This window comes from Podarcis tiliguerta (genome assembly GCF_965153285.1).
Source record: "Podarcis tiliguerta genome assembly, chromosome: 6".
NCBI lineage: Eukaryota > Metazoa > Chordata > Lepidosauria > Squamata > Lacertidae > Podarcis > Podarcis tiliguerta.
In genome coordinates, this window is record NC_139539.1 from 50,573,206 (window position 1) to 50,598,966 (window position 25,761).

The 25,761-nt window shown below is 46.0% G+C and overlaps 1 protein-coding gene and 1 long non-coding RNA gene across 8 annotated transcripts in view; one reads left to right on the forward strand and one right to left on the reverse strand.

Annotated features, from left to right (window-relative positions):
- Nucleotides 1–22,191, reverse strand: part of PTCH2 (patched 2) — a 73,670-nt gene extending 51,479 nt beyond the window's left edge. For 2 of the 3 annotated variants that reach the window (XM_083447777.1, XM_083447775.1), the window contains exons 1-6: nt 22,066–22,191; nt 20,534–20,596; nt 17,689–17,839; nt 9,699–9,806; nt 5,803–5,935; nt 696–1,198 (exon numbers count right to left, since the gene is read on the reverse strand). In XM_083447777.1, coding sequence (XP_083303903.1) covers nt 696–857 — 162 coding nt within the window. In that variant the 5' untranslated portion in view covers nt 858–1,198; nt 5,803–5,935; nt 9,699–9,806; ... (1 more) ...; nt 20,534–20,596; nt 22,066–22,191. Of the gene's footprint in view, nt 1–695; nt 1,199–5,802; nt 5,936–9,698; nt 9,807–17,688; nt 17,840–18,759; nt 19,007–20,533; nt 20,597–22,065 lie in introns of those variants that run through there. The other variant, XM_083447776.1, reaches the window with a different exon arrangement.
- The window catches only part of LOC310680825, an 89,050-nt gene continuing 82,475 nt past the window's right edge, over nt 19,187–25,761 (forward strand). For 3 of the 5 annotated variants that reach the window (XR_014512966.1, XR_014512967.1, XR_014512968.1), the window contains exons 1-2: nt 19,329–19,594; nt 22,084–22,162. This is a non-coding gene — a long non-coding RNA (uncharacterized lncRNA). The other 2 variants (XR_014512969.1, XR_014512965.1) reach the window with 2 other exon arrangements.

Here is a 25,761-nt window from a genome sequence, read left to right on the forward strand (position 1 = left end):
GCTTCCCTTCCCCAGTTCCAGATACACTCCTCACCTTCAGAGCAACCCAGCAGCTGAAGTGCCCTGTTAGAATTGAGCCCTGCAAAAGGCAACCCGGTATGTTAAGGAGTCCTACCACAGTCTAGTTTCCAGCTCTGGGGAGAGCAGATGTCCGTTGCACCCTTTCCTCAGGTGCGTCCTTCTGACCTGTCAAGTTTCCTTGCTTTCCCTTGCGGGAGACTCCCCCATTGTCTCCCTTCCTCTCCTTCCACCGACTCAGCGACTCAAGTCCACCCGCCTCCCTTTCTCGCTCCTGAGCGAAACGCTCCACGCAGACCCACCCCCGAGCCGCCGTCTCCCCTCGCAGATCCGATCCGGGGCTGGCCTCTCCCGCGCGTCCCTCCTGGACGGCTCCCCGGCGTCTCCCCTTTCCATAAACAAACTCCAGGGGCCACGGCGCGGGCTCGCTCTGGAGCGCGCCGGCCAAAGCCTGCCCCCTTCCTTCATTCCCTGGCCCCAAAGAAGCCGAAAGCTTCGAAGAGGACCCCCTTTCCCAGCCCCCCCCCCGGGCCCAAAAGAGCCGATCCCTCGCCTTTTTTGTCCCCTTCCTTGCAGCTGCTTGCGCGCCTCTCTCCCGGGTGGACGGGGTCGCCCCAACTTTACTTCTCGTCCCCCCCCCCCACCCGTGGGAAAGCGCCTTCGCCCCATTCCCTTACCTTGGAGATCTGTTTGAGGGCAAAGGCAGCGTGGCAGTAGCTGGGTCTCCGGAGAAGATCCGAGCTGGCAGTTGCCGCCGCCGCCGTGGCCGCCGCCGCGTAAGACGGCGGGAGTTCTCCCCGGAAGCCCCCGGCCCCCGGGACCGGCCGATCCGAAGCCATGCTCCAGGGTCGAGCGAGGACGGTGCTGGCGGGAGGCGCAGGGGCGCAGGCGGCTTCCCGGGAGCGGTAATCCAGAGGGGAGAAGCGCGGGGTCGGAGGCTTCAGAGGAGTGGCTGCTGCGGGGATCCCATGTGGACATTATGGGGGCGAATCCGAGGCCATCCAAGCGCGCCCCATGCGCCCTCGGCGCCTCCCAGCGTGGCCCCTTCGACGCGCGGCAGCAGACGGCGATCGAAAGCTCACACAGCCCCCGAAAGGAGAGGCGCCCTGGTGCCCGGCGGTGCAGTGCGCCTCGGATCGCGTCCCACCAACATTTGGAACAAACAGTCTCCTTCGAGATCCTGAAAAGAGGAGCGGGGGGAGGAAGGTTTGGTTTGATGGGAAAGTGCCCCGGTTCCCATTGGCCGAGGAAGAGGCAAATTACTCCGCAAACATCTCCTATTATTAGCTGCTAAGCAACAGCTCACCAAAGTGGAGAGAGAAGAGACCACCCAGGCAGCGCCCTCCCCCGCCTCCCTCCTCCCCGCCTCAAATCAATGAGGGCAGAGGGAGGGAGAGACTTGCCTTCAACACAGGAATTCTGCTCCACAGATTTTCAAATGCTGCCCGTTGCCCCCTCCCAGCTGCCCCCCTCCCAAATCCAAACCAGCTCCTTTATTTATTATTGCAAGCGGACGCAGCGATGTAGTGGGACAGCTGCAAACTTTGCGGGCGGCGGGGGGGGACGGGGACACACAGGGTGGACTCTCCAGGATTTTGGGGAGAAAAGGGTAAAAACTTTGGGGTTTGCTGTTTTGGTTTTTTAAAAGGCAGGTGGAGAGGAGTGATTTATTGAAAAAGCTTAAATAGGTATAAACAGAGGGAGAAGCCAAAGTGGCACTATCACCTTAATCAAGGGGGGGGGGGGGACACAACACAACACAACTTTTCTTATCCTGTGATGGCTTTGTAATGACTTTTTGAGCTGTGTGTGTGTGATCTAACATGCACACACATATACGCACAACCTTTCCCTCACCAGGACTTGTAAAGCACACAGGGGCAAAAGGCCTTTGAACATGTACAGAGTGCTGTAGTCCCCGTCCCTTGCACTGATAAACTCTGATTATTCTGCACACCCCATGGACAGAGGGAATGCCTTCCATGTGAGCAGGCATGAGTTCCAAACAAAACAGAGCCTCAACACCTGTCGCTTAGAAATTAAGTCAAATCACATGGCATAGATTCTTGAACTCAATACATTTGTATCTTGAACAGATACAAATCCAAGAAAACAAATTTATCAAATCTTTAAACAACACAAACCAAGGAACTCTTGCTTCAAAAGCATGTAGGGTTCCTAAAGCGGCATAATAATAATAATAATAATAATAATAATAATAATAATAATAGTCAACATCAGAAACAAAACTGTATTTCCATAAAAATTGAATAACTAATTATTTTGGCCATATGGATGGGCCAAAATATGAGCCAGGGTCCTCCAGACTTTCAAATTATAACCTATTTTCAATGGTTTAGGGATCATATAATCCCATATCTAGGAGTATATACTTAAGTCATATAGAATTGCACTGCCAGTCTTGGAAACAGGGGAGGAATAATCCCTGAACATGTGCAAAGTACTCATCATTGAGTAATAATCACTAGCCTTCATACGCCTTGGAGCAGTGACAACTTTATCCAGTTTTTTTGGGAGTGGGGAGGGGGGTTGAGGAAAGGATGGGTTTCTCGTCTGTGTGACATCCAGGCAGGCCTGAAACCCAAGAATTTCATTTTGGAAATTTACTGACAAACTTTCCTTTGACCAAACCCACAAGAAAGCCAGGAAACACAAAGCCAGCTGCAAAGTCAGTGCCTCACTTTCCACCACTGAGAAACTACAACCAGGCTGGTGGTCCACAAAGGGGCAGGATTGTACCACCCCCTACATCATACTCAGAACCTCATACATTTTTTTCCTAAAGTAACCTTGAAATACTCTTCTCTGACACAGAAAAAAAGTGACAGGTTTCAATTAGCAGGTGATGAGCTCCCATTAGGTCTGTTTTCTCTCAGCCGGGTAAGATGCCCATTATACCTTCCTTTGCCAGAGAAGAAGGCAGCAGCAAAATTAACAGAAAACCAATGAACAACCTGGATTCTAGCTGCAGAACCTGGACTGGAAGAAAACAGACCCACTATGTGGGAGGGACTAATCTGGCTCGGAGATGGCAGCCTGAGTAATCATGTGACTCACTCTGGGCTGAAGTGAAGGCCTGTACACATGACACATGTACACATGCAGTGAGGTCATTGCATTTCACTGCATTTCCCACCATGTTTGCACATTGTTGTACTCATGAACATAGTTTGATGCCTATCTACGTCGCCCGTTGTATATCTCCACTGGTAGACAGGGTGGGACTTTTCTTACCCAATGAGCAAGTCTCAATTTGGATTGAAGCTGGTTTGGAGGGAAATGCATCAAAACGTATGTATACACAATTTCCAAAACCAGTGGCAGGAGTGTACTGGATGCAAAGTAAATGGGAGTGTGCATTAATATGGAAAACCAAAACCAAAGCCAGTAGCGTTTAATTGCACTTCTCCATCCTCCTTTGATGGAGGCACAATCACTGCTGTTCCCATATTAGGAAACAATAGATTGCTGCTTTGATGAATATTTGGGAATGTAAATTTTACAGAAGAACTTGGGTGGTAAGGAAGAAGAAACGTATTACATATTGGAGACCGTTTATCTGGTTTTTTGTGTTAGGGTTTATGCATGTGTAGTACAGCGTGAATGCATGTACATGCTATGTTTTGAAATAAATGTGAGTATTATGTAGTGGCTTTTTGGGGAAGTATGTATGGAACTGGACACTGACAAAATTATAAAAGTGAAACATTTTATTTCTTCTGAAGTGATCAAGTGGGAACTAGAGAAGATTTCAAACTAGATAGACAGATGTTTAAAAAATCCTATTGGGGGCTTCCTTGGATGGTCAGCCAGACCTGAAACAACACCCACTACCTTTAAAATCCAGTAATCTTCTTCACAGTGTTCTACTCTCTCCCTCACCCTCATCCCTACCCTGCCCTGTGCTCCTACCAACAACCAGGGTGAGGAAAATGCATTATTGACGTAACTCTGTCTTTACTATTATCTGTGATAGATGGTTTCATGTTTTTGCTGGGGGAAAAGTTTGTGGGATCCACAATATTTGATTCCAGAACAATTGCCTACCTTCAGCATCCCCCAAAAGTGGCCTTTTATCACTATATCCCCCTCTGCTCACCCTTTTCTTCACCAAGATCATACATACTCTGAAACATCAGAAAATAAGCAAAAATTACAATAGGATTTAAAAGTTTCTGAAAGGCCTCAGTCCCCATTAGCACAGTATTGCTCCCGATCCTTCCTCTGAGGCAATGGGATGCTGACATATTTAAGGCAGTCGAGGTAATGAGAACAAGCCCTCCGCATAACATCCCACACATTCTGTCTGTCTCTGTGTGCACAGCACCAGCTGAAGGATGACTCTTTCCCACCCACCCGCCCCCACTATATCCTGAAATGCAACTTCCTTACAACTACTAGCTTGCTGGGGTCCCAGTCAGCAATGTAAGTGAGGGCCCTGGTTTTTCCCATCTAAGAGCAATTCATCTGTCATCTACTGGCTAGTTGCCTATTTGGTATTACTGTTTAACGCTGGGGCTTCTGGGCTTCTTTCACAAAAGCCTAAAAACAAACCTCCACCGCCTATCCCCTTTTTTGAAACACACATCACCCACAGGAAACGATGAGCCTCCGAGGATGATGGTCTTTGCAGAACAATGGCAGTGGCCAATTTTGCTCTGTGCTGTTGGCCATGCATCCTGGCTTTCTCTCTGGTGGTGCAGCTAGCGCAGGTGTGGGAAACCTTTGGCCCTCCAGATGTTGCCGAACCACAACTCCCATCAGTCCCAACAAGCCTCAGCAGTGGCCAGGAACGATGAGAGTTGTAGTTCAGTAACATCTGGGAGGTCAAAGGTTCACGACACCAGAGCTAGTGTCAAAACCCACAGCTCTAGGGATCTCCAAGATGACAACCTAGAGAGAAGCAGATGTTGTGAACACTGGCAAATAGGCCTGGCACTAGCACCTGGGCCAGTGTGGGGATGCCAGGTCTCGTAGACTGACGCTGGTTACTGTTTTGGCATAGTGAAGTAGAGAAAGAGAAAGAGAAAAATTAGTTGTGTGCTTCACTATTTAGGGAATATGCATGGCCATCTAAAAGTACCTGGCTGCATTCACTGTTTCCATTCTACAGGGACAGCAGCTGGTGCTGCAGCAGAAGGAAGTGTCAGATCTTACATTAAGCACCTGCAAGAATAGTTTGCCCGCAAATGCTGGTCCTGAACAGCATTACTTTCCCCTAAATAAGGTGGCATGTAAAGTCTAATTAATGGGCAGTAATGATTTTCTTCTGGAATATTGCTATACCTTTTGGTGTCTGCCCCCCTTCTGGGGCAGTGAATCCCATAGGATCGATCTGGTCTTCCTTCACCTCTCCACTCTAGTGGTTGGCCCCCTTTTTAACAAAAGGGATGGGAACCATTGGCCCTCCAGATATTATTGGATTCCCACCAGCCCCAAACATCACAGCCAATGTTCAGGGATGATGAGTATTGGAGTCCAACAACATTAGAAGGACCGCAGGTTCCTAATCCTTGCCAGACTGTTAAACAGTGGAGAGCAGTACCACTTGTCCTGCTTCCCTTCCTTTCCCTTTGATGAGTGTGTATACAGAATAGTACCATGCCATCTTATTGTCTCCTTTTCAGAAGCTACAGGCTCATACTAGTTCTTTTTGTAAGTCTTTACAGCTTCCGTTTCTGAGCACACATCTTCCCCAACCCCTTATACAGCTTCACAACCATCATTTGGTCTCAATATTCAGGGGGGGTTCATTTCTCTCACCAGCAAAGGCCTGGCTTGGAGGAGGCCTTTCCTCTCACTTCATGATCCCAGTTCTGCTTTATCTGAATTAATGTTCACTGGACATCAGTGGTAGCTGGAACCCATCAAACCTGGTGGGACTGCTGGATGCCTTCTGCAATGTGAGGAAAAAAATATGTGAAACGCTGTGATGAAAGCTACCACTTGCATATCTAATGTTATACACTAATCCTAGAGAGGACTATAATAACTGCAACAGCTTCATGGCTCCACTAACTCAGTTGGTCAATGAGAAGGACCCAGAACACAAAAAGGAGCGAGAACCCCCCTAGTGGACAATGGTGGGATAAGCTGCCACAGAATGTAAATTTGGTGTTATTCTCCCTCCCTCCCCTTGCATAAATTAGTGGCAAATTACCAAGGGAAGTCTGTACTGCACAGGCACTGAAAGTTTTCAGAATATGATATGCTGATAAATTCTGACAATGAGAAGGAATGAGCTGAAACTGATAAATGCTGAGATTTCAGAAAATAGCTCTATATTTTTAGAGGGGTACCTGCGTTAATCTGCTGCTGCAAAAGTGAAAAAGCATTGTAGCACCTTAAAGACTAAAGGCTTGTCCACACTTCCTCTGGTCCAACTGTTCCCCCTCACCCCCACCTCCGGGGAAACCGCTCTTTAGTGCTCAATTGAAGCAAATGTCAATTTGGGTTTTCCCTAGACAGCCACTTGTTCCAATCTTTCGCCAAAGAGCGAGTTTTCCCTTGGAAAGGGGTGGGGCAAGTTGGAAACCGTTTGGACCTGTGCCTAGAAAGCCTGGGTCAAGCAGAAAACCACTCAGACCCGTGCTTTCCAGGCACAACACAAATGGAAGTGTGGGTGAGCCCTAACACATCCCATCAACTACAGCCAAGCCCTGTAATACAGCTGCACCTCTTCTGACCCATTGGATGGAGATGCACAATTCCAGCCATTTATTACATTGCAGTATCTACCAAATGCAGTGAAATGGTATCCAGGAATAATATGCTACAGGAGAACACCACTGGCAGCCACCTTGGTAAAAATAACTGTAAGCTATAATCAAGGATTACCATCAGCCCAATGAAATCCAACATTCTGGGTTAGGACATCACCAGCATGCCATGCATCAGCCTGGGTGACCACATGCTTGAGGTGGTAGGTGATTTTTTTATCTCCCTGGGCTTTACAACAACCAGCAGCTTCACCACCAATGCTGAGCTGGACAAGCATATTGGGAAGGCAGCTACGGCAATGGCTCGCTCCTCCAAAAAGGTATGGGAGACTGTGATGCTAACGACCAATACGAAGATGAAGGTCTACCAGGCATGAGTGTTGAGCATATTGCTTTATGGAAGTGAGTCGTGGGCAAGTTACACCTGCCAGGAGTGACGCCTCAATGCCTCCCGTATGCACTGCATCAGGAAGATTTTGGACATCGCATGGAAGGACAGAGTCTCAAACAGAGATGTGCTCTCTCAAGCCCACATTCCCAGCATGTTTGCACTTCCATGGACAGGAGCAACCAGCCCTTGTCATTGTGAGTCCTTGTTTGCCTCTGTATGTGGGCACTGTAATCAACACAATCTCTGATGGGATGTTTTGAGTGTGTCTGTTCCTCCGCCCTCCACTGTTTTTTAATTGAACATGTTTTCCCTCTCCTCTCCCATGCCTGTATTAGATTTGGTTGTGACTCCAACCCGTTTAAAAGAAGTATGGGCACTTTAAGTTTGCACCTGCAGTAAGGCCCATTGTGTTGAATGTGACTCACTCCCAGGTAAGTGTGTATGTATGGAATTGCAAACTTCGGCTTACTAGTGAGGAAGCCCCATTAGACACTGTGAGATTTAAGCCCACTTAAGTATACACACATTGTAAAGACATAGTCCTGCACCTATAGAAGTAAAAACTCCTGCTGACTCTAACAAAGGAGGCTTGTAGCACCATATACTTTGGGGCTACAATAATATGTACACTTACCTGAGACATACTTCTGAGTTAAAATGTGTAGAATAGTGCTGCATTGGCTACAGGCTTGAAAAAACAAAGCTCACCAACTATCAGACCCTTCCTTCCTTCCTTCCTTCCTTCCTTCCTTCCTTCCTTCCTTCCTTCCAACATCTACAGGAGAAAGCTACCCTGTCTCATCACTATTGCACCCTAGATTGCACAATCTTTGCATTCTATCATTAGACCAGTGTTTCCCAACCTTTTTCTAATTGTGGTCCCCCATGGGCGTAGCCAAGGGGAGGGCAGAGGGCAGCTGTGCCCCACAAATAAGTAAAAATCAATACAAATCTGAAGTTCTGCCCCCCCAACAAAAGCCTGTCCCCCCAACAAAAATCCTGGCTATCCATGCCCCCCTCCTACTGGTCGAAAGGTATCTATTTAAATGTTTTGTTTATAATTTTTATAATTTATACAAAATACAATTACATAAAATGATAATAATATAATGAAATATTGTTGAAGCAGAAAAACAGAGACTAATGGAGCTGGAAGGGACTCCAAGGGTCATGTTTCTAGCCCAACCCCCTGCAATGTAGGAAACTCAGCTAAAGCATCCATGACAGATGGCCAGCCAACCTCTGCTTAGAAACCTCCAAGGAAGGAGAGTCCAGAACCTACCGAGGCAGATCCATCTTCCATGTATTATAAAAAAATAAACAAAACTTATTTGACCCCAGTTATTTGACACAGAGGGGGAAACCTACAGATACTGTCCAAAAAGTATATAGGAAGTTCTGTATATATGGGATTAAAAAATATATATGCAAGTGGTCTTCACTGACCTGGTGCAAAAAGATCTTGTCATGTGGAGGAGCCCTGGCTGCCTAGATAAAACACTATAGTTTCACACACCCTTACCTGAGAGGCCCACTGAACACAGTGCGGCTTTCTTTTGAGTAGACTCTTAGTTATTTACTAGATTCAAGTCAGCAGCACCAGATGACCCTGCTTAGCTAGGTGCTGGGGTGGATTGCACCCTACACGTTGCAGAGTCAGGCCCAGGCTGCTACTGGGCCCAGCACTGGCGGCAGCAACAAGCAGCTCGCCCAGCCCTACCCACTGCCACCCCACCAGTGCACTTACCTGACCTGGGGGTTCTGGATCGCGGGCTCTGCTGGTCAAAAAGGGAGCCTAAGTGATCATCCTCTCCCACTGGAAACAAACCAGGACTGCTCCCGGGTGGCAAAAAGGAGTGCTAGGCCCTGGTGGGCTACCCCCTTACCCGCTTGTGATTGGCCAAGCAGATAGCCATCCAATCAGAATTTCCCCCCTTCACTTCTCACTTCCCTCAGCGGTCCCCAAGCCTTGTGTTGTGGGCCCCTCATTTACAAGATTTTAACCTGTAGCTCCCTTGGAATATTCGGGGGGGGGGGGGATATAGTCCCCGGTTGGGAAACAATGTGTTAGATAACTACAGTGGTACCTCGGGTTAAGTACTTAATTTGTTCCGGAGGTCTGTACTTAACCTGAAACTGTTCTTAACCTGAAGCACCTCTTTAGCTAATGGGGCCTCCTGCCGCCACCACGCTGCCGGAGCACGATTTCTGTTCTCAGCCTGAAGCAAGGTTCTCAACCCTGAAGCACTATATCTGGGTTAGCGGAGTCTGTAACCTGAAGCATATGTAACCCGAGGTACCACTGTACTTGAGTAATATGTGACAAAAGTTCAGATCTGGAAAATGCTGGAGAGCTCCCAGGGCAATGCATAGTTAGAGGGCGTCTGGACAACATTTTGAATGAGAAGTGTCACCAAGGGAAGTGGTGCCCTGACAAGCTCAGCCTATAGGTGGTTCACAGATCACAAAGGCCTGGTTTCTCTCCCCACCCACCCACCTTAGTATTTGGTTGGGTTGGTTGGGAATGGCTTGCCCAGCATCATACTTACTGGTATGTGAAATCCAGACCCTGAGAGGGCTCCTGTATCTTTAAGAGTTGCAAAGAAGGGGACACTCCGCTATATGCATAAGAGCAGCTTCCTGTTATCACTGCAGCACTGTGAAGAGAAAAGGTGCAGTGGATTAAAGTACTTTTTACATTCTTCTTTTAGAATCCTAAAGGAGCCTCTCAGTGCTCAGGCCTGGCAAAACCTAGCAGGTGTTAATGCTACAGTAGGAAGATTCCCCCCCCCCCATCATAGGCCCTAGAGGAACCTGCCATAGAGGGCAGAGCTTTTGTACCTTTAGGATTTATGCAGGGAAGGTAGAAATGCAACTTGCCCCCACTAATATTAAGCCATATATGAGGTGCAGGTTTAAAATTCAGCAGAAGCAGCAAGAAAAACAGTAGCCAAGTTAACGAAATACTGCTGAACTAAGGAAATGTGAAAAAAAAGAACAAATTCAAGGTGAGCAATAAATAATAGCTTAGATGAACATAACCCCGAAAAAGCACGTTTAGAACTCAGTTTCAGTGGGGGCTTGTATCTCCCATATCATGCATTAAGTGGACTTTGTTCTTCTGTGTCTGCATGCTGCTGGGAGAACTTCTATTAATGTAGATGGTCTAGAGATGCATTATTATAGTTCTAGCCCTGGAAGCTGAGTAGGTGGAGATGGATGGATGGTTCGGCAGAGGACTGCTAGAGCGTTTTCTGCATTTTCCTGAAATAACCAATATATAGAGGTTGGGCTACAAGCAGATTTTTGACAGCTTCCCAGGAAGACATCCCTGGCCTGTCTAAGGAGCCAGAGAAGGTGATACACATTTCTTCAGCTGTGATTTCAAGGGAGGGTCACAATGCTTGTGTGTCTGTGCACGTGAGGAACAAGGCACAGACAAATGCGGGCTGTTCCAGCCCTGCAAAACAGGGATGACTTGATGGGTAGCAAGGGAAGGAGGGGGGCAGGCACTTGGGAAGGAATCAGTATACATCAGTGGGGGGAAGCAGAGGTGGGGGCAGGCAACGAGAAGACAAACCTGCACTCATCCTTTGGGGGTTTATTTCACATCCTGCTTTGCCTACCCAGTGTACATTAGTGCAGGACTTGGTGACATGACCGCCACTGCCACCTTGGGAGACAGAGGGCCTCGCCACCCACCGCCAGCCGCAGGATTAATTATGATAATGTATTTCTTTCCCCTTTTGTCACCCTAATGAATGGGCCCCTTTAAGATTTTAAGGCCTTTTGTTTGTCCAGTTTTTAAGGCGGTATTGTAGGGTAGGGGATAGCAGGTGGCATGGCCAAAACAGGCTCTTTTGTCTTCCTTGGGGGCTTTTCTTTTCCTGTGGTGGATTTGTGCAAGGGGGGGGGCAGCCTGGTTGAAGATGCAGAGAGGCAGAGTAGAGACACTCCTCAGTCAGTTTCACTGCACTGATAGTGATAGGAGAGAAACTTCCTTGCTTGGGGAGGGGAGTTTCAGAGAGAACCCCCTCTTTCTCCTTCTTTCTTTCTTTCTTTCTTTCTTTCTTTCTTTCTTTCTTTCTTTCTTACCTCATACACCTCCCATGGAATGGGACCCATCCTGTATCCTCCAGATCGCTCCCAAATTCCCAATCTGTATTCTCTATCCTGCATCCACATGTGAGCAGGTCTAGACAAATCACTGCAAGCAGATCTCCCAAATCCAAATGTCAGTGTCTGTTCTATCAACTGCTACAAAAGAGCAGAGCAATCCAAAATTAGGGGTGTCGTCCAGAGATGATGGAGCAATAATGTCCCTTGATTCTGCACCGCTTCCAATGTTTCAGAATGGAGTTGTGCTAGTCATGCTTCTTGAGGCTTCTCAGGATTTGCAATACATCTTAAAATATGACATACACCTGCGAAACTATTTTGTCCCAAGACTGTGGTGGGGAAATTGACCACGTGTATTGCAGGCAGCTACAGTTTAGGAATATCACCTCTGAGTCCCTAAAAGGGCTGCTTTCTGTACTCAGCAGGACATGGTTTCTTCTTCAGTGTTTTAAATATTAGGAAGCACATGAAGGATGCTTGATCATTTTATGCAAGAACAGGCAAAGAACTTCTAATGAAACTGGCACTACTATAGAGAGTTAATGGTCTCTCTGGCGTACAAAGTGCCACACCCTTTTGGAAAAGGATGCCAAATAATGTCCCACAGAAACAATTGGGGGGGGGGCCTGTGTGTTAAATGTTTTCATTGTGATTTGGATGAGCACACAGTGAGCATGTTTATAAAATCTGAAGACAGAGTGATATTTGGAGGGATCTCAAACATTTCAAAAAACAGATCAACTTGATAAATTTGAGTACTAGGCAGAGAGTAGCAACATAAAACTGGACAAGATGGACTTTGTTGGAGTTTTCCAAACTGGGGGTTTGGGCCAGTTAATCTTTAATGCCCTTTACTTAGTGGCACCAGCATAAACTGGATATGGGGGAGGGCATTCATAGCTGAAATAGCAGGGGTAGGGAAGGCTGGGGTTGATGAACTCCATCTGGATTTGGTATGTCTTAGAGGAACGAGGTTCAGTCACCCTTTAGCACAGATAGCTTTGTTGGTCTGAATAACCCTTTTCTAAATAATTTCCAGCCTTTAAGTAAGGTTTTACCTTGACCAAGAGTGGCTCTGTGAGTGCCAGCCTGATCGTCTTAAGCTCTGATTGTATAAAGGTGACAGGCAAAAAAGAAAAAGAAAAAGTTGGCCCAAGACTAACTTATGCTCTCTCTTTTCCTGCATATTTATAAATACATCTCCTTTCATTGCACTAAGTCTAGATGTCCAACATTCTGAATCTGGCAATGAAACGGTGGGAAAGGTGATGCCAGATGGGTTAAGCAGGACTTGTGGTTGCACGGCTTCTGGAAGGAGCCCAGGATCTGTCAGGACCAGTGAGATTAGTGCTTTTATTGATCCAACCTGCATGGTAAGGATATGGCTGTAAGCAGGGTCCGTGGCATGAAACTGGTAAGGATACAGAAGCACCTCATCCATTTTGGGGCATCTTGCATTCTCTGGGACTCATAAAGTAACAACTCTTACAAGATGCAGAAATCTACCCGGCTGCCAGAATGATTGCATTAATGCAACATTCAGCTTGGAAGCCCCAAAGAAGAATCTGTAGCGCGGAAAGGGTTTGTAGGGGAGATTATAAACAGGTAACGGGGCACACAAGGCAGCAGCAGCACTGCTCAATACATGATTAGAGGCTTGGCCTTTCTAGTTCTTTCTTCTTCTTCATGGCTTTCTCAACAGAGAAATAGCATCACGGAGGAGGGAATGGGATGCATCCCTGTAGTCCCTTTCATACCAAGTCCTGTTTGCGAGGGAGGAAATTGCAATTCAGAAGCACCGTTGAAAATGTAAGAAAGCACCTTCTGCAGGCACAGAGGTCAGACGTCTGAGCGAACGCCTTGAAACTTGGGTGGGCTCTGCCTCTGCCTGGTGAGGCGAGAGCAAAGCTTTTATCTTGTCCCTGCTCTTCCCTTCTCACTCCTCCTCTCCTCACACCCCAAAATCTGCATGAGAGAAACAATAGAGGCGCAGTTCTTTGCAGTAGGGCATTGAACTGAGGAGGGGGAGGAGAAGGGGAGGGAGAGGACAGCAGGAGCAGGGAACTCGCCCACTCACAGTCCCAGCACACAGCAGTCGGTCCAACCTGCTTTGCACAGACATACACGCCTCAAGCATGGATGCACGTACCCTTCAGGCAAGCACACACATTGCCCTCCAGACATCTATTGACTGGTACATGCATGCAAGTACACACACACACACACACACACACACACACACACACAAACATGGCAGGGGGAATGCAAGGTCTCTAGATTTCTCTCTTAGAATCAGAGGCCAATTCAGCAGTGACTATTCCATTAAGGCAAATGGGGGCACTTCCCCACCAACCTCAGTGAGCTATCAGTCAGCTCCCACCTGCCTGCCTTCTTACCTTCAACCAGCCCAGAGAGCAGCCTTGGATGTCAGCTTCCTCTTCCTTAATCTCAGTGTTGCCTTTGTAAAACTCAGCAGGGAAGAGGATGGGGACAAAACTAGAATGAGTTGGCTCTGCCTGTTGTTGGCTATGGCGCCACCTACTGTCAATCTCCCTGCCATCTGCCCTGCCAGTCCCCGTGGACACCAGCCGCCATCAGGGACCATTGACTGTGTCATATGCTCCACATTCAGTAAGACTGTCAGACTGCAGAGACCAATAGAGCCCTTTAAAGGAGGAAATTTGCCGTGTAATAGCAATACATAAAACAAGGCCTTTCCAGAGCCATCCTAGTGTAGCTCATTTTGCCTGCTTAGGTCCTAGCATGGAATTCTGAGTTTATTTTACTTATTTATTAAATATTTATATTGCACGCTTGCAACAACACAGGGTCCTCAGAGAAGTGTAAATAGATTTAAGAACATGATAAAACATTATAAAGTTGTAAAAATGGATTAATATTCAAGAGGTATGGACACAAAAACACAACACTTGCTGGACAATACTGAAAATGTTGGCAGTACCATGAAACAAAACTATTTAAACTTGACATCTGAACACACTCAAAGAAGTAAAGTGAGGCAAATATTCTGGGGCAGTGGCTAGAGTGGGTGCTGATGATGAGAAGGCCTGGTTATGCATTCCCATCCTCACAGGGCATAGAAGGGCCTCTCCCATTGACCTCAGGGTGTAGATAGATGCATACAGAGGAATTGTTCTAGACATCACTGGTTGTGATAATATATTTAGTGGCAAGAAGAGCAAAATGTTGCAATAGTCTGAGGGAAAGTATGGAAAGTGTTGTATGACACATACAGAAACATAGAAAACCAGTGTGGTATAGTGGTTACAGTGTCAGGCTAGGGTTTGGAAGACCAGAGTTCAAATCCTCACTCAGCCATGAAGCTCACAAAGTGACCTTGGGTCATTCACTGCCTCTCAGCCTAACCTACCTCATAGGGTTGTTGTGAGGATAAAATGAGAAGGGGAAGAACTATTAAGCTCCTGGCAGGAAAGGTGGGATATAAATGTAATAATAATAGTAATAATATTGAGCTCCATGTTGGGCAAAAGATTTCTGCATTGCAAGGGGTTGGACTAGATGATCCTTGTGGTGCCTTCCAGCTCTATAATTCTATGATTCTAACAAAAAGATGTATTGAAACTAGTAGATGTTTACTAGGTAAAGGTAAAGGGCCCCCTGACCATTAGGTTCAGTCATGGCCGACTCTGGGGTTGTGGCGCTTATCTTGCTTTATTGGCCGAGGGAGCCGGCGTACAGCTTCCGGGTCATGTGGCCAGCATGACTAAGCCACTTCTGGCGAACCAGAGCAGCGCACAGAAACACCATTTACCTTCCCGCTGGAGCAGTACCTATTTATCTACTTGCACTTTGAGGTGCTTTCGAACTGCTAGGTTGGCAGGAGCAGGGACCAAGCAACAGGAGCTCACCCCGTCGCGGGGATTCGAACCGCCGACCTTCTGATCGGCAAGTCCTAGGCTCTGTGGTTTAACCCACAGCACCACCCGCATCCCATTTATTGGGTACAGCATGACAAAACATTATGAGGGTGCCAACATTAAAATTGAGCTCATAATTGAGTCCACCAATGGAATGCATCCTTTGATATATTTTTGTAGACCAGTGACACCCAACCCTCTAATATCTGGGTAGATATGCATAGGTATGAATTATAGGGACAGACAAATTGAGGCAAGTGGGCAGGCCTACTGTACTCATAACAACATCTTACCAGCAATAATTAATTGTACAGGTTTGTGGCTATGTAGCTAGCTCCGTGGTGGCAGAACCATTTTCAGGTATTGTGCCCTGTTGTACCAGCTACATGCACAATGCCACAACTCTGCATCTGGCAATAACAATTGTGCCAAGCATAGAAAGGTTGAATTGCCCTGCTGTGGTATTATGATACCATTACAACCTATGACTGTGCACACCAGGGCATGTCAGTCTATGCTGACTGAGCACTACTCTAACCCTGTATTGGTTGGCATGATGATTACCAATGAAATTGGCTTTTAGATTGGAGGTTTAAAACCAGAGGCCTGCTGGGTACAATTTGGTCTTTTTAAGAGTGGCTCCTCAGCTGACAACCCAGAAGTGAGAAAGCAATGAAGACAAAGTGATGACTGTGGAAACAGAACTTGCTAGCAGGACTTTTTTGGGGGGCGGGGCGGGGGAAAGGGCCAGCTCCTCAAGGCTCCTGCAAAACTAATGGTTGACAAGGGTTTTAGATTGTGTGCTTCATCAGTTTTATTTAGCTTAATTTGGCCCTAAGGAAAATAATTCCAATCCTTTGTTTGTTTGCTTCAGTTTTCCTTGGGAAGTAAGGCCTCAGACCATTAAACAGCTGTTGAAGGCCTTGACAACAGTTAAGAGACAGGAAGCAGGAATGCTTGTGACTCCCCCCCCCCCTTTTCACAGAGCAAAGTTACAAATGAAGGAGTTTTCCATGTATTTATCTTGAGAGCTAGCCAAGTCTGCAAAGCAACATGTTCCTAATTTTCTGTAGTTTTAACTCCAAATTAATTTGTAAGTGATCTGGGTGCCTTGTTCCTCGAATGACACCTAATAGTGCAAGGGAAGTGCCTGCCAACTGAAACTTTGCAGCGGGCAAAAAGAAAGCAGGTCAGGAAAAGGCCTGGAAGCACGACCCCCTGTGAGTGTTTAACAAGGTGTCAGCCCAGGATGTTTGGAGATCAGACTAAGTGGCTGTGACATCAGAGTCCCGGGCAGAGGTGGAAAAGGGATTATTCTGATGGCCTGGATACAAGGCAGTACAGAGCAATAGCAGGCCCATCTTTATAGATGACTAGGCAGCCTGACTTCAACCTGGTCAGGATTTGTCCCTGGGTTAGGGATAGACATGCAAAGGGGGTGTGCTCACACACACCCTAATGTTTTAAAAAAACTGGGGGTCAAAGGAAGCAGACAGAGATGCAAGCAGAATAAAAGGGCTGGAATGGATCTGCAGCTGTCTCTGGAAGCGGTGACAAGGCAATTGGCTCCACTGATTGGCAGTAAGGAAGGAGCAGGAATTCCCTCCATCTCAGGCAAAAGCTAAAAATCCATCCAGCCTTTTTCTTCTTCTTCTCATGGCTCTGTCTCCATCCAAGCTCCACTGGCCACCTTTTGTGGAGAGAGATCTGTGGGGTGAGGGGCTGCTTTTGTGGCATGCAAGCAAGGGGGAGGAGCCATTTGGCCCCTGGCCCTCCAGAATTACCCTGCCTCTGGTCAGCTTGGCAAGGGTCTTTTTCTCTGCAGGAAAAATCTAATGTTTTGGCTTCTAGATGTGATCATTTTGTTAGCTTGTTTTTCTTCTTTACCTCTTCCTAATCCTTATTTGTTTGTCTTGTCATTTCCCTCCCCCTTCCTTTGTTTAAATAAATAAATCATTCATCCACCAATTAAGGGTGCACACCTTAATGAAATGTGCTGTGCACTTCTATGGACCATCATGCATTTTGCAGCAGATGTGTAGATTCTACACAAGTAAATAGTTCTAAAGCATTGTTATAACTACTGAATGCCCCTGAGCAGCTGCAAAGGAATCCTAAAGGCTTCAAGTATTGGCTTAGATTAATGTAGGGTTGCCATACATCCGGAATTTCCCGGACATAGCCGTGATTCGGTGGTCGGAAACAGTGTCTAGATTTTCACTTTTTAAAATATGGCAGCCCTAAGTAATGGCCATTTCTTCCTAGCCAATCTCCAAATGCTTCCTCAGTAAGACACTGGATACATTGGTTGAGTGCTATAAAGATGTATCTTGGGGGCTGAATGGGCCCATGCATGTGAGAGCCAGTTGGCACTCCCACTAGGGGAAGCTGCTGGCCACCATTAGATATATTATGAACCTCATTCAGCCCAAGGTAATAAATGAGCTGGAACCACCTCTGAACATAAAATATGCTCAAGAAGGAATATTATACAAGAAACTGATATGAAAATTTGCCTTACCATGCTATTTGGAATTTTCATTCAGAAACTTGGATGGAGCCTGGCAGCATGGTGGAATCCCAGGAACAGCTGAAGGTTAGAGGTCACAAATTGGGAAGTTTCCTGCTGGGCATTACTGGAAACTGGCCATGTATCTCTGCATCATGTCTGGCTGCAAGACAGCAATGAATCTAAAGTTAAGTAGGTTGCCAAAAGATCAAAGGCTGATTATGTGTTTTTTAAATTCTTACACTTAGTGTTCATTTGCTATGTTGTGAGCCACTTTGGGTACAGTTTTGTGGAACAGTGTCATACAAATAAACACATGATGATAGCAAAAAGAAGAAGAAAGTTCTTGTGCTAGAAAAGTGTGATGCAGGAATCAAAGACAGCTATTTGACTATGGCAATTAGAAAACCTCCCCTTTGAATATCAGGAAGGAGGCAGAGTAAGAGTGAAAATGAAAGTGGGAGCGGCTACTCCCTTCCCACCCTAGGACGTGCAGAAGAGTTTGACTTGTCTACAAGAAATTTCTTCTAAGAAATTACAAGATGGTGATTTATCTCCCTTTGGTTTGGAGAGATGCTGAGAGGAGAGTAGTGACCTAAAGCAAAAGAAAGGAGAAATTTGTAAGGTAAGCCTGGAAGTTATGGTAAACACTGAAATTCTGGAGAGCCAGGCAGCGTAGACAAGGTTTAGACATGATCTGACTCAGTACAATGCAGCTTCCTGTGGTTGTATGAAAAGCCCCCATATAGCAGTCTCACTTGGGACAGCAGTGTATGTGTACAATAGGTGCTGTGGCTGCCGAGCAGAGGAGACATCAGGGGAGTGATGGCAGAGTTGGGCCTCTGCTAGCCATGCTCTTTCTGATGCGTTCACAGTAAAGAAACAAACCTCTGTGATTCCATGCTGAACAGGGGGGAACTAAATTGGCTCAGGCTCTTGCGTCATGGGAAGCGTGAAGGTTTGAGTTGGCTGGCAAGGTGGTTGTAACCTTGGCACCTGGACAGAAACCCCTTTATTCCAAGCCTTCTTCTACCTAGTAACTACTGGAGTTGGCTGCATCATCACAAGCTGCCCAGCACTCACCTCAGGCCTTCTCAGCCATGAAGAAGAGAGCAGGCCAAACCCACAGCGGTTCGCCAGTGTCCCAGGGCTCCCCGCTCTTAATAGGCCACTGCTAGAAACAAGGAAGTCTCTGGCTCCCACCAGGAGTTAATTAACAGAAGGAAAACACTTTTAAAGGCTGCCAAGCAAGCAATCGACAGTGTCAGGCAAGGTTACCACTACACAAACTGAGCTCAGCTACACAACTTTTAGCCAGGATCCACAACACGCACACACATAGAGCTGCTGGCAATCTCTGTGAATGAGCAGCTCACCAACAAAATGCCTGAGGAAAGGGCAGTGGTTCAGCTGGGAATCCAAGTTATTTGCCTGTTGGGTAGGATGGCAAGGCCAGGGATTACCTCAAACCTGTGGAGGACCAACTAGAATCCGGGCACTGAGAAGTCTCAGGCCTGAAAACATTCAGGTGAAGCAAGGAAAAGAACTAGTCAAGATGGAGCATCCTGAATTATGCCACTTATCATTGGGATCCTACCCACAGGCAAAAGTCTGGGGGAAGAGGATTGACGCAAATATAGGTGTGTGTGTGAAAGCTTTCATGCGTTGGTAGCTTCTCATTTGGATTATTAGAATGTGTTTGTGGGTGGGGCTGCGTGTCTCTGGAGTCAGTCGGGAAGCTTCAGCAGATGCCAAATATGGCTGTGAGAGTGTTAATTGGGACCAGACATTATGAACATAATATCTCACACTTTTCTCATCCTCACTGTCTCCTAATTCAAAGTGCTGGTTTTGGCCTAAAAGGCCTACACAATTCAGGGCCTCGGGACTTGAAGGGACGCCTCTTCCTGCCTATATGGTGAGCTCATCTGTGGGTGCCCTTTTCCAGGTGCCCCCTCAACCCAAAGTTATGAGGGTAGTCATGAGAGGGAGAGAGAGGGTCTTTTCAGTGGCAGAAAGTGTTCCTGGGGAAGTTTGCCTTCTCTGGCATCCATGTTCTCTTTTTGGCATCAGGCATAAGACTTTTCTGTTCTCTCAAGCCATTTAATATCATGTATTCGGTTTTCTTTTTAGTTCCTGTGATAGTCTTAGTGGTCTTTATGTACTTCTATATTTGCGGGTTGTTTTTTCAGCTCCTGTGAGTTGTATTGTATTTTATTTTGTTGTTCTTTTGGCTATATGTTTAAGTTACAGTCTGAATTTTTATGGTGCCATTATGCTTTTCATTTATTTGCATTATGTCCGGAGAACTTATTTATGACAAATATAAACAAATATATAATAAATAAATAATGGTATTACTAATTAGTGAGGAATTGGGTAGAATTTTGCCTGCCCTTCTATCTGCATGTGTAAATTGCCTAGAGACTTTGAGGGGAAGGGAGAAGGGGGAAGAAGGAAAGGAAAAGGAAATTCAGGAACGAAGGCCCAAATTTGCCTGAGGTATCCAGACTCCTACCATGACAACAGCTCAGATCAGAATGTTTAGAGTTGACAAACCAAACCCTCTCACATCAGCAGCCAAAAAGTCTTTGTAAAGTTAGCTCAGGCAGAACAAAATTCAGAGGACACAAGCAGAGTATTCTCGAAAGCCACGTTGCTATCTCTGCCCAGTCCCTCATGCTCCTAAGGCTGGCCTCTATGTCTAAGACTAAGATGGACATAAAGGCCTGGCTCAGAGATTCAAACAAAGAAGAACAAATCTCTTGTTTAGTGTCAGTCATTAAACAACTCATGGGGCTTACAGAATAACCTAACAAAGTCCTTACTATGTCAGATGAATGGTCTCTCTGCGTACCTTGCCTGTGACAGCAACTAGCTTGAGATGACCCTTCGACAAGGCAAACAGCAGAACAGGCCTCTACAAGAACACTGAAAGATGAATAGGAAGGTGCCATATGACATACCCATTTTTCCACCTGACTCATTGTCTCCATTACACTGGCTGTGCTCATGCCTCATGGTCAGCCACAAACATGGAGAACTGCTACCAGTCAGTGGTCCTGTTGCAGAAAGCCACAAACCATGGCTTACTGTGAACAAGCAGAGTGCTAGTCCATGCTGCTGAATCACTCCCATTTTACTCCACTCTTCCTCAAACTGGGAGGAACAAACAAGACTTGGCTTACTATTACATCTGAAGCAGCACTCGTGGGTTTGCCCCCTGCTCCAAACATACCACAATGGTTAACCAAGGTTTGCTCATTGCTTTCAAATCGTGTTTTGAACAAACCATGAGTGCTGGGTCATATGCCATGGGAAGCCAAGGCTTGTGGTTTGTTGCTCCCAGCTTCAGGAGGGCAGCGATTTAGCAGCATGCACTAGCCTATGAAAGGGCCCACTGACTGGCAGCAGACCGCCAGGGTTTTGGACCCACATGGAGAAGCAATAGATTGGAGACCTGTCATTAATGCATGTTGTCTGTTTACCCTGTTAAATCCACATCACAACCATGTCTGGATTTTATTCCACTGTGTGGTGGTACAGCGGTTCAGGCTGCTTATACCCCATTTTGTATTCACTCCTCTTCCATCATTATGCCCACTGATTTAGCACACAGTCGGGAAGCACTTTAGGAATTGGTAGGTATCATTCCCTGACATACTCCCTAACTCACAACTGGAAGCTAGCCTTGTGAACTGCACTGCATATCTAGGTTCTTGTCAGTTTTGTGGAACAGCAGGAACTGGGATAAGTTATCTCTACAGTGGGTCTGACTGGGAAGCAAAGAGTTTCTGACCTACGGATAAGGAATGAACGGGTATGGAATAAAACCAACATATATTTATTTACCTACCTATTTACGACTCAAAATGATGTGTCTGAGTGGTGCACAATAAAACCATTCCATAAAATGCAAAATAGGTTAAAATACAGATCACAAATCCCAACTGCAACATACACGGATGTCTAATGCCTGAAACAATTTGTGAAGAAGTAAAAATGCAGTTCAGCCTTCATCAGGAAAGACACAGGTTAAAAAAGAAGAAGAAAAAGTAAAAGTAAAAAGAGGATGTCCTAAGGAGTGACCAGCCAGAGGACTGCTGGACCTTGTACTCCCCAAAGCCTCAGGGCTCTGGGAAAGGGTTATTGGGCTGCCATAGACCCCACCAGCTGACCAGACTCACTTGGGCAAGACTGAACTTCTGGTGCCTATGGCAGATATCGTTGGAGGGGACCCTGGCACTGAGAGAGGCAAGGCACAACTCACTAAGAAGGAGTAGTTGCTGCTGCTCTAATGGCTTCTGGGACTACCGGTATATTCTCTGGGGAAGAAATGTAAGGTTTGTATCAAGGGCCAAAGCTCAATTTGGAGTTGACACACTTTACCTGTTTTGTCTTCAACAGGGGCTCCCATCTGAGTATATCCCCCATGGAATTGATGGATCACAGGGCGTTCCAGTTGGGCATTCCCTTTGGACAGCAGGTCAGTCTCCATCTGTATAAGGCAGGTTCCTAAGTATGCCAATATCATAACCTTAGACTTGGCCTAGTAAAGGTAGATGCAATGGAACATTTCCTTGGGATATAAAGGCAGCAAAGATGGGATATAAAGGCAGTAAAATAAATACTTTCCGTTTTGTCTACTCACCACACTCCATTTACAGCACATGTAAGCCAATTATTCCTAGTTTTTCTCTTCTCTCTGCTTCTGAAAGCAAGTTAGTGACTCTCCCACAATCCTCTACTTAGATGAGAGACACAGAAATCACATCTTCACCATATATGGAAAGCACTCTTATAGCATTCATGGCCTCTCCCTGAAGAATTCTGGGTACTGCAAGTTTGTTGGTGCTGGGTGTTGTTAGGAGACCCTTTATAAAGCAACAATTCCCAGCACCCTTAACAACTACAGTTCCCAGAATTCGGGGGGTGGGGGTAGGCCATGACTGTTAAAGTAGCATAGGAGTGTTTTCAATGTACAGTGTGGATGTGAAGAAAAGTAGAGACAAGGAAATGAATGAGACATCTTGCTTCATTCCCTGTTTGGCAGAGTGATCGTTCTATTAAATCTGTTATCAAAACTGTGTTTTGCCAATCTTTCCCCACCCACCCCGCCTACACCCTATGCCAACCAGATCTTGCTTGGGCATCTTTGACCTTCAGGGTGCGGCCTTACTGCATGAAGCCAAGGACAAGATGGCACCCATCATTCAACATTCAGAAATCAAGCAGGCAGGCAACTGAATTTGTATTTCATCACTAACAACATGACAATGTCCCATTGAAGACAGCAGGCTAGTTTGGAAGCACAGAGTAGGATATGAGGCACATATATACCTCTGCTGTTCAACAGAGGCGAATTACCTCGGTTGGAAGGGGCTGCTGCCTCTGCTCCCCACCCCCAACACCCAGCAGCTGCCTAATGGCAGGGCCGGCTGTGGCCTTGAATAAAGCCAATGACCACAAGGTCTTCTCTTCTGCTTCCAGCAGAATATGGGAGCATTATGAATTGCAATGTGTGAACGGATCTGATTGAGTGAGCCTACCTCTGGGTAGAGTATATTATCCAGGATTATCAGGGCAGCATAAGTACTATTGATGTTTATTTTTAATTCCTTTTTTGCTTTTAACTTGTTTTTAACTTTATGATTTTATTGTTTGGTTTTATGATTTTATATTATTATAAACCACTGTGATACATCTTTATGATACAGTGGTGTATAAATATTCAAATAAATAAATAAATAAACAAACAAACAAACTTGTCCTACTTTATCTTTACAATCACCCTGTAAGGAAGCTTAGGTTGAAAGATAATGATTGGCCCAAAGACGCCCAGTGAGCTCCTTTCCAAAGCAGGGATCTGAACATGGGTCTTCTTGGTCCTAGTCTGACACTCTTATCCAGGAGTAGCCAATGTGGTGCCTTCCAATTGTCATCACCGCTAGCTGTGGCTGATGGGAGTTGTAGTCCAAAACCTCAAGAGATCATGATGCTGGCTACTGCTTTTCTTAACACTGCACTACACTGGCTGTCTATCCATATATTAATACATGTACATATCATGTATTACATATCAGCAGTGACACAGTTTACCACTCTAGAAGTCCAAAAACCTGTTGATGTGGAAATGAGTGGAAAGGCAGTGTACCATCTCTCTTTTTGTAACTCTACCATAGGCCTTGAGCGTGACAGGTACTACCATGATATTACATTGCAAAGGTAACAGAACTGGCACTTTAGGGCCAAAGAAGATGCAGAGTCTCTTCATTCAGCTAGTGAAGCGATACTGACATCTTGCCAAAAGTATTATGAAAAGCTCACTGGGGGAACTTGGGCAAGTCACTGCCTCTCAGCCTAACCTACCTCACAGGGTTATTGTGAGGATTAAATGAAATGGGGGGAGAACCATGAACACTACCTTTAGCTCTTTGTTAAAAAGGCAGAATATAAATGTGATAAATAGATAGATGATAGGTATAGATAGATGACAGCTTAGATAGATAGATAGATGATAGATAGATAGATAGATAGATAGATAGATAGAGATAGATAGATAGATAGATAGATAGATAGATAGATAGATAGATGATAGTCTGTTCTGCTTGCTCCCTCTTCTCTGGCTTCCTTAAAAATAAAATAAAATAAAAACACAATTCTTGAGAAGGAAGGCATGGGCTCTTATTTTACTGGCCTCTGGCAACCTAAGTGTAGCAGTGGTTGGGTTAAAAAGCGCTTGACAGAGGAAGATTAAAAACAATCCAAGGAATTTGTTGCAAACTTCCTGGATGGTTCCCCACACGCAGTGGCGTTTTCTTGGCTGCCTGGCTTATAATCAGCAGAGTGGAATGTTGTAAATTAAATATTTTTAAACAACTTTGCTCTCTCCCTGGTTAAACATTGCAAAGATTGCTCTTTCTTGTCTGTTTCATGCTGGGTGGTCTCTCCCGCCCCCCATTTGCCTGTACGTCTTCCTCAAACACAATTAACCATTTAGATGTTGCACAAAGGATTAGCTTATGCATACAAGGCCAGACGCTAGTCCTTTTCCTTGAGGTGGGGGGCGGAAGGGGGGTGGGGGCAAGGAACCAGGGGGCAGATCTTTTACTTTCCGCTAAAATACAAAAGCCAAGAAAATCCCCTAACCCCTCCAGTTTTCCTTGAATGATAAAGGCCCAATGGTAGGCTCCTCAGCTGCCCTCAAGTACAGGCCTCACAAGCTCCTTGCTTTCTTATCTTGATGGTCAGCACTGAAACAGCCTTAAGCATCCCAGTTGATGTGGCACCCAGAAATTCTGGTACCTTATAAACCCGAAGTTTGCCTTAGCACACTATCTGTTTATGAGCTTTGCCTAGCCACTGGTCTGCTGTGCCTGCAACAGTTATTTCTCGACCCACTGCCACTCATATGTGGAGGTAACCTGTATTCTCAAATGCAGATTAATCAGAGGGATGTTAAGAGACAGTGTTCTGAAAAGTGGAGAGTGTCATTCCCCCTCAGGTATACCTACCAAGTACTCACATGTGTGGACATAGTCTGTTGATGTATAAATATTTTTACCTCTCATGGGAACAGCAAGCCAAACCTGGGAGATGAAGTAAAACTCTGCTACTTCAGGATTAGCCGCACTCCTTAACTGGAGTTACCACCACTGGGGAAGAGGAGTATATACAGGTGCTTCCTCTCTTGAGAGCCTGACAATGGCAGAAGAAGCCTCTGTTTGAACTTTGGTTTGGCAGCTGTGTTGTAGTGTAGTGGTTAAGAGCGGTAGACTCATAATCTGGTGAACCTCCACATGCAGCTGCTGGGTGACCTTGGGCTAGTCACACTTCTCTGAAGTCTCTCAGCCACACTCACCTCACAGAGTGTTTGTTGTGGGGGAGGAAGGGAAAGGAGAATGTTAGCTGCTTTGAGACTCCTTCGGGTAGTGATAAAGCAGGATATCAAATCCAAACTCTTCCTCTTCTAAATGACAGCAAGGGGTCAGAAACTGGTGTGCACTCTTGCATAGACACACACATATCATGCCAGAGCCATTTCCTCAAGGCCACATTCTTGTAGTTCTGGCCAGGGAGCAGGGA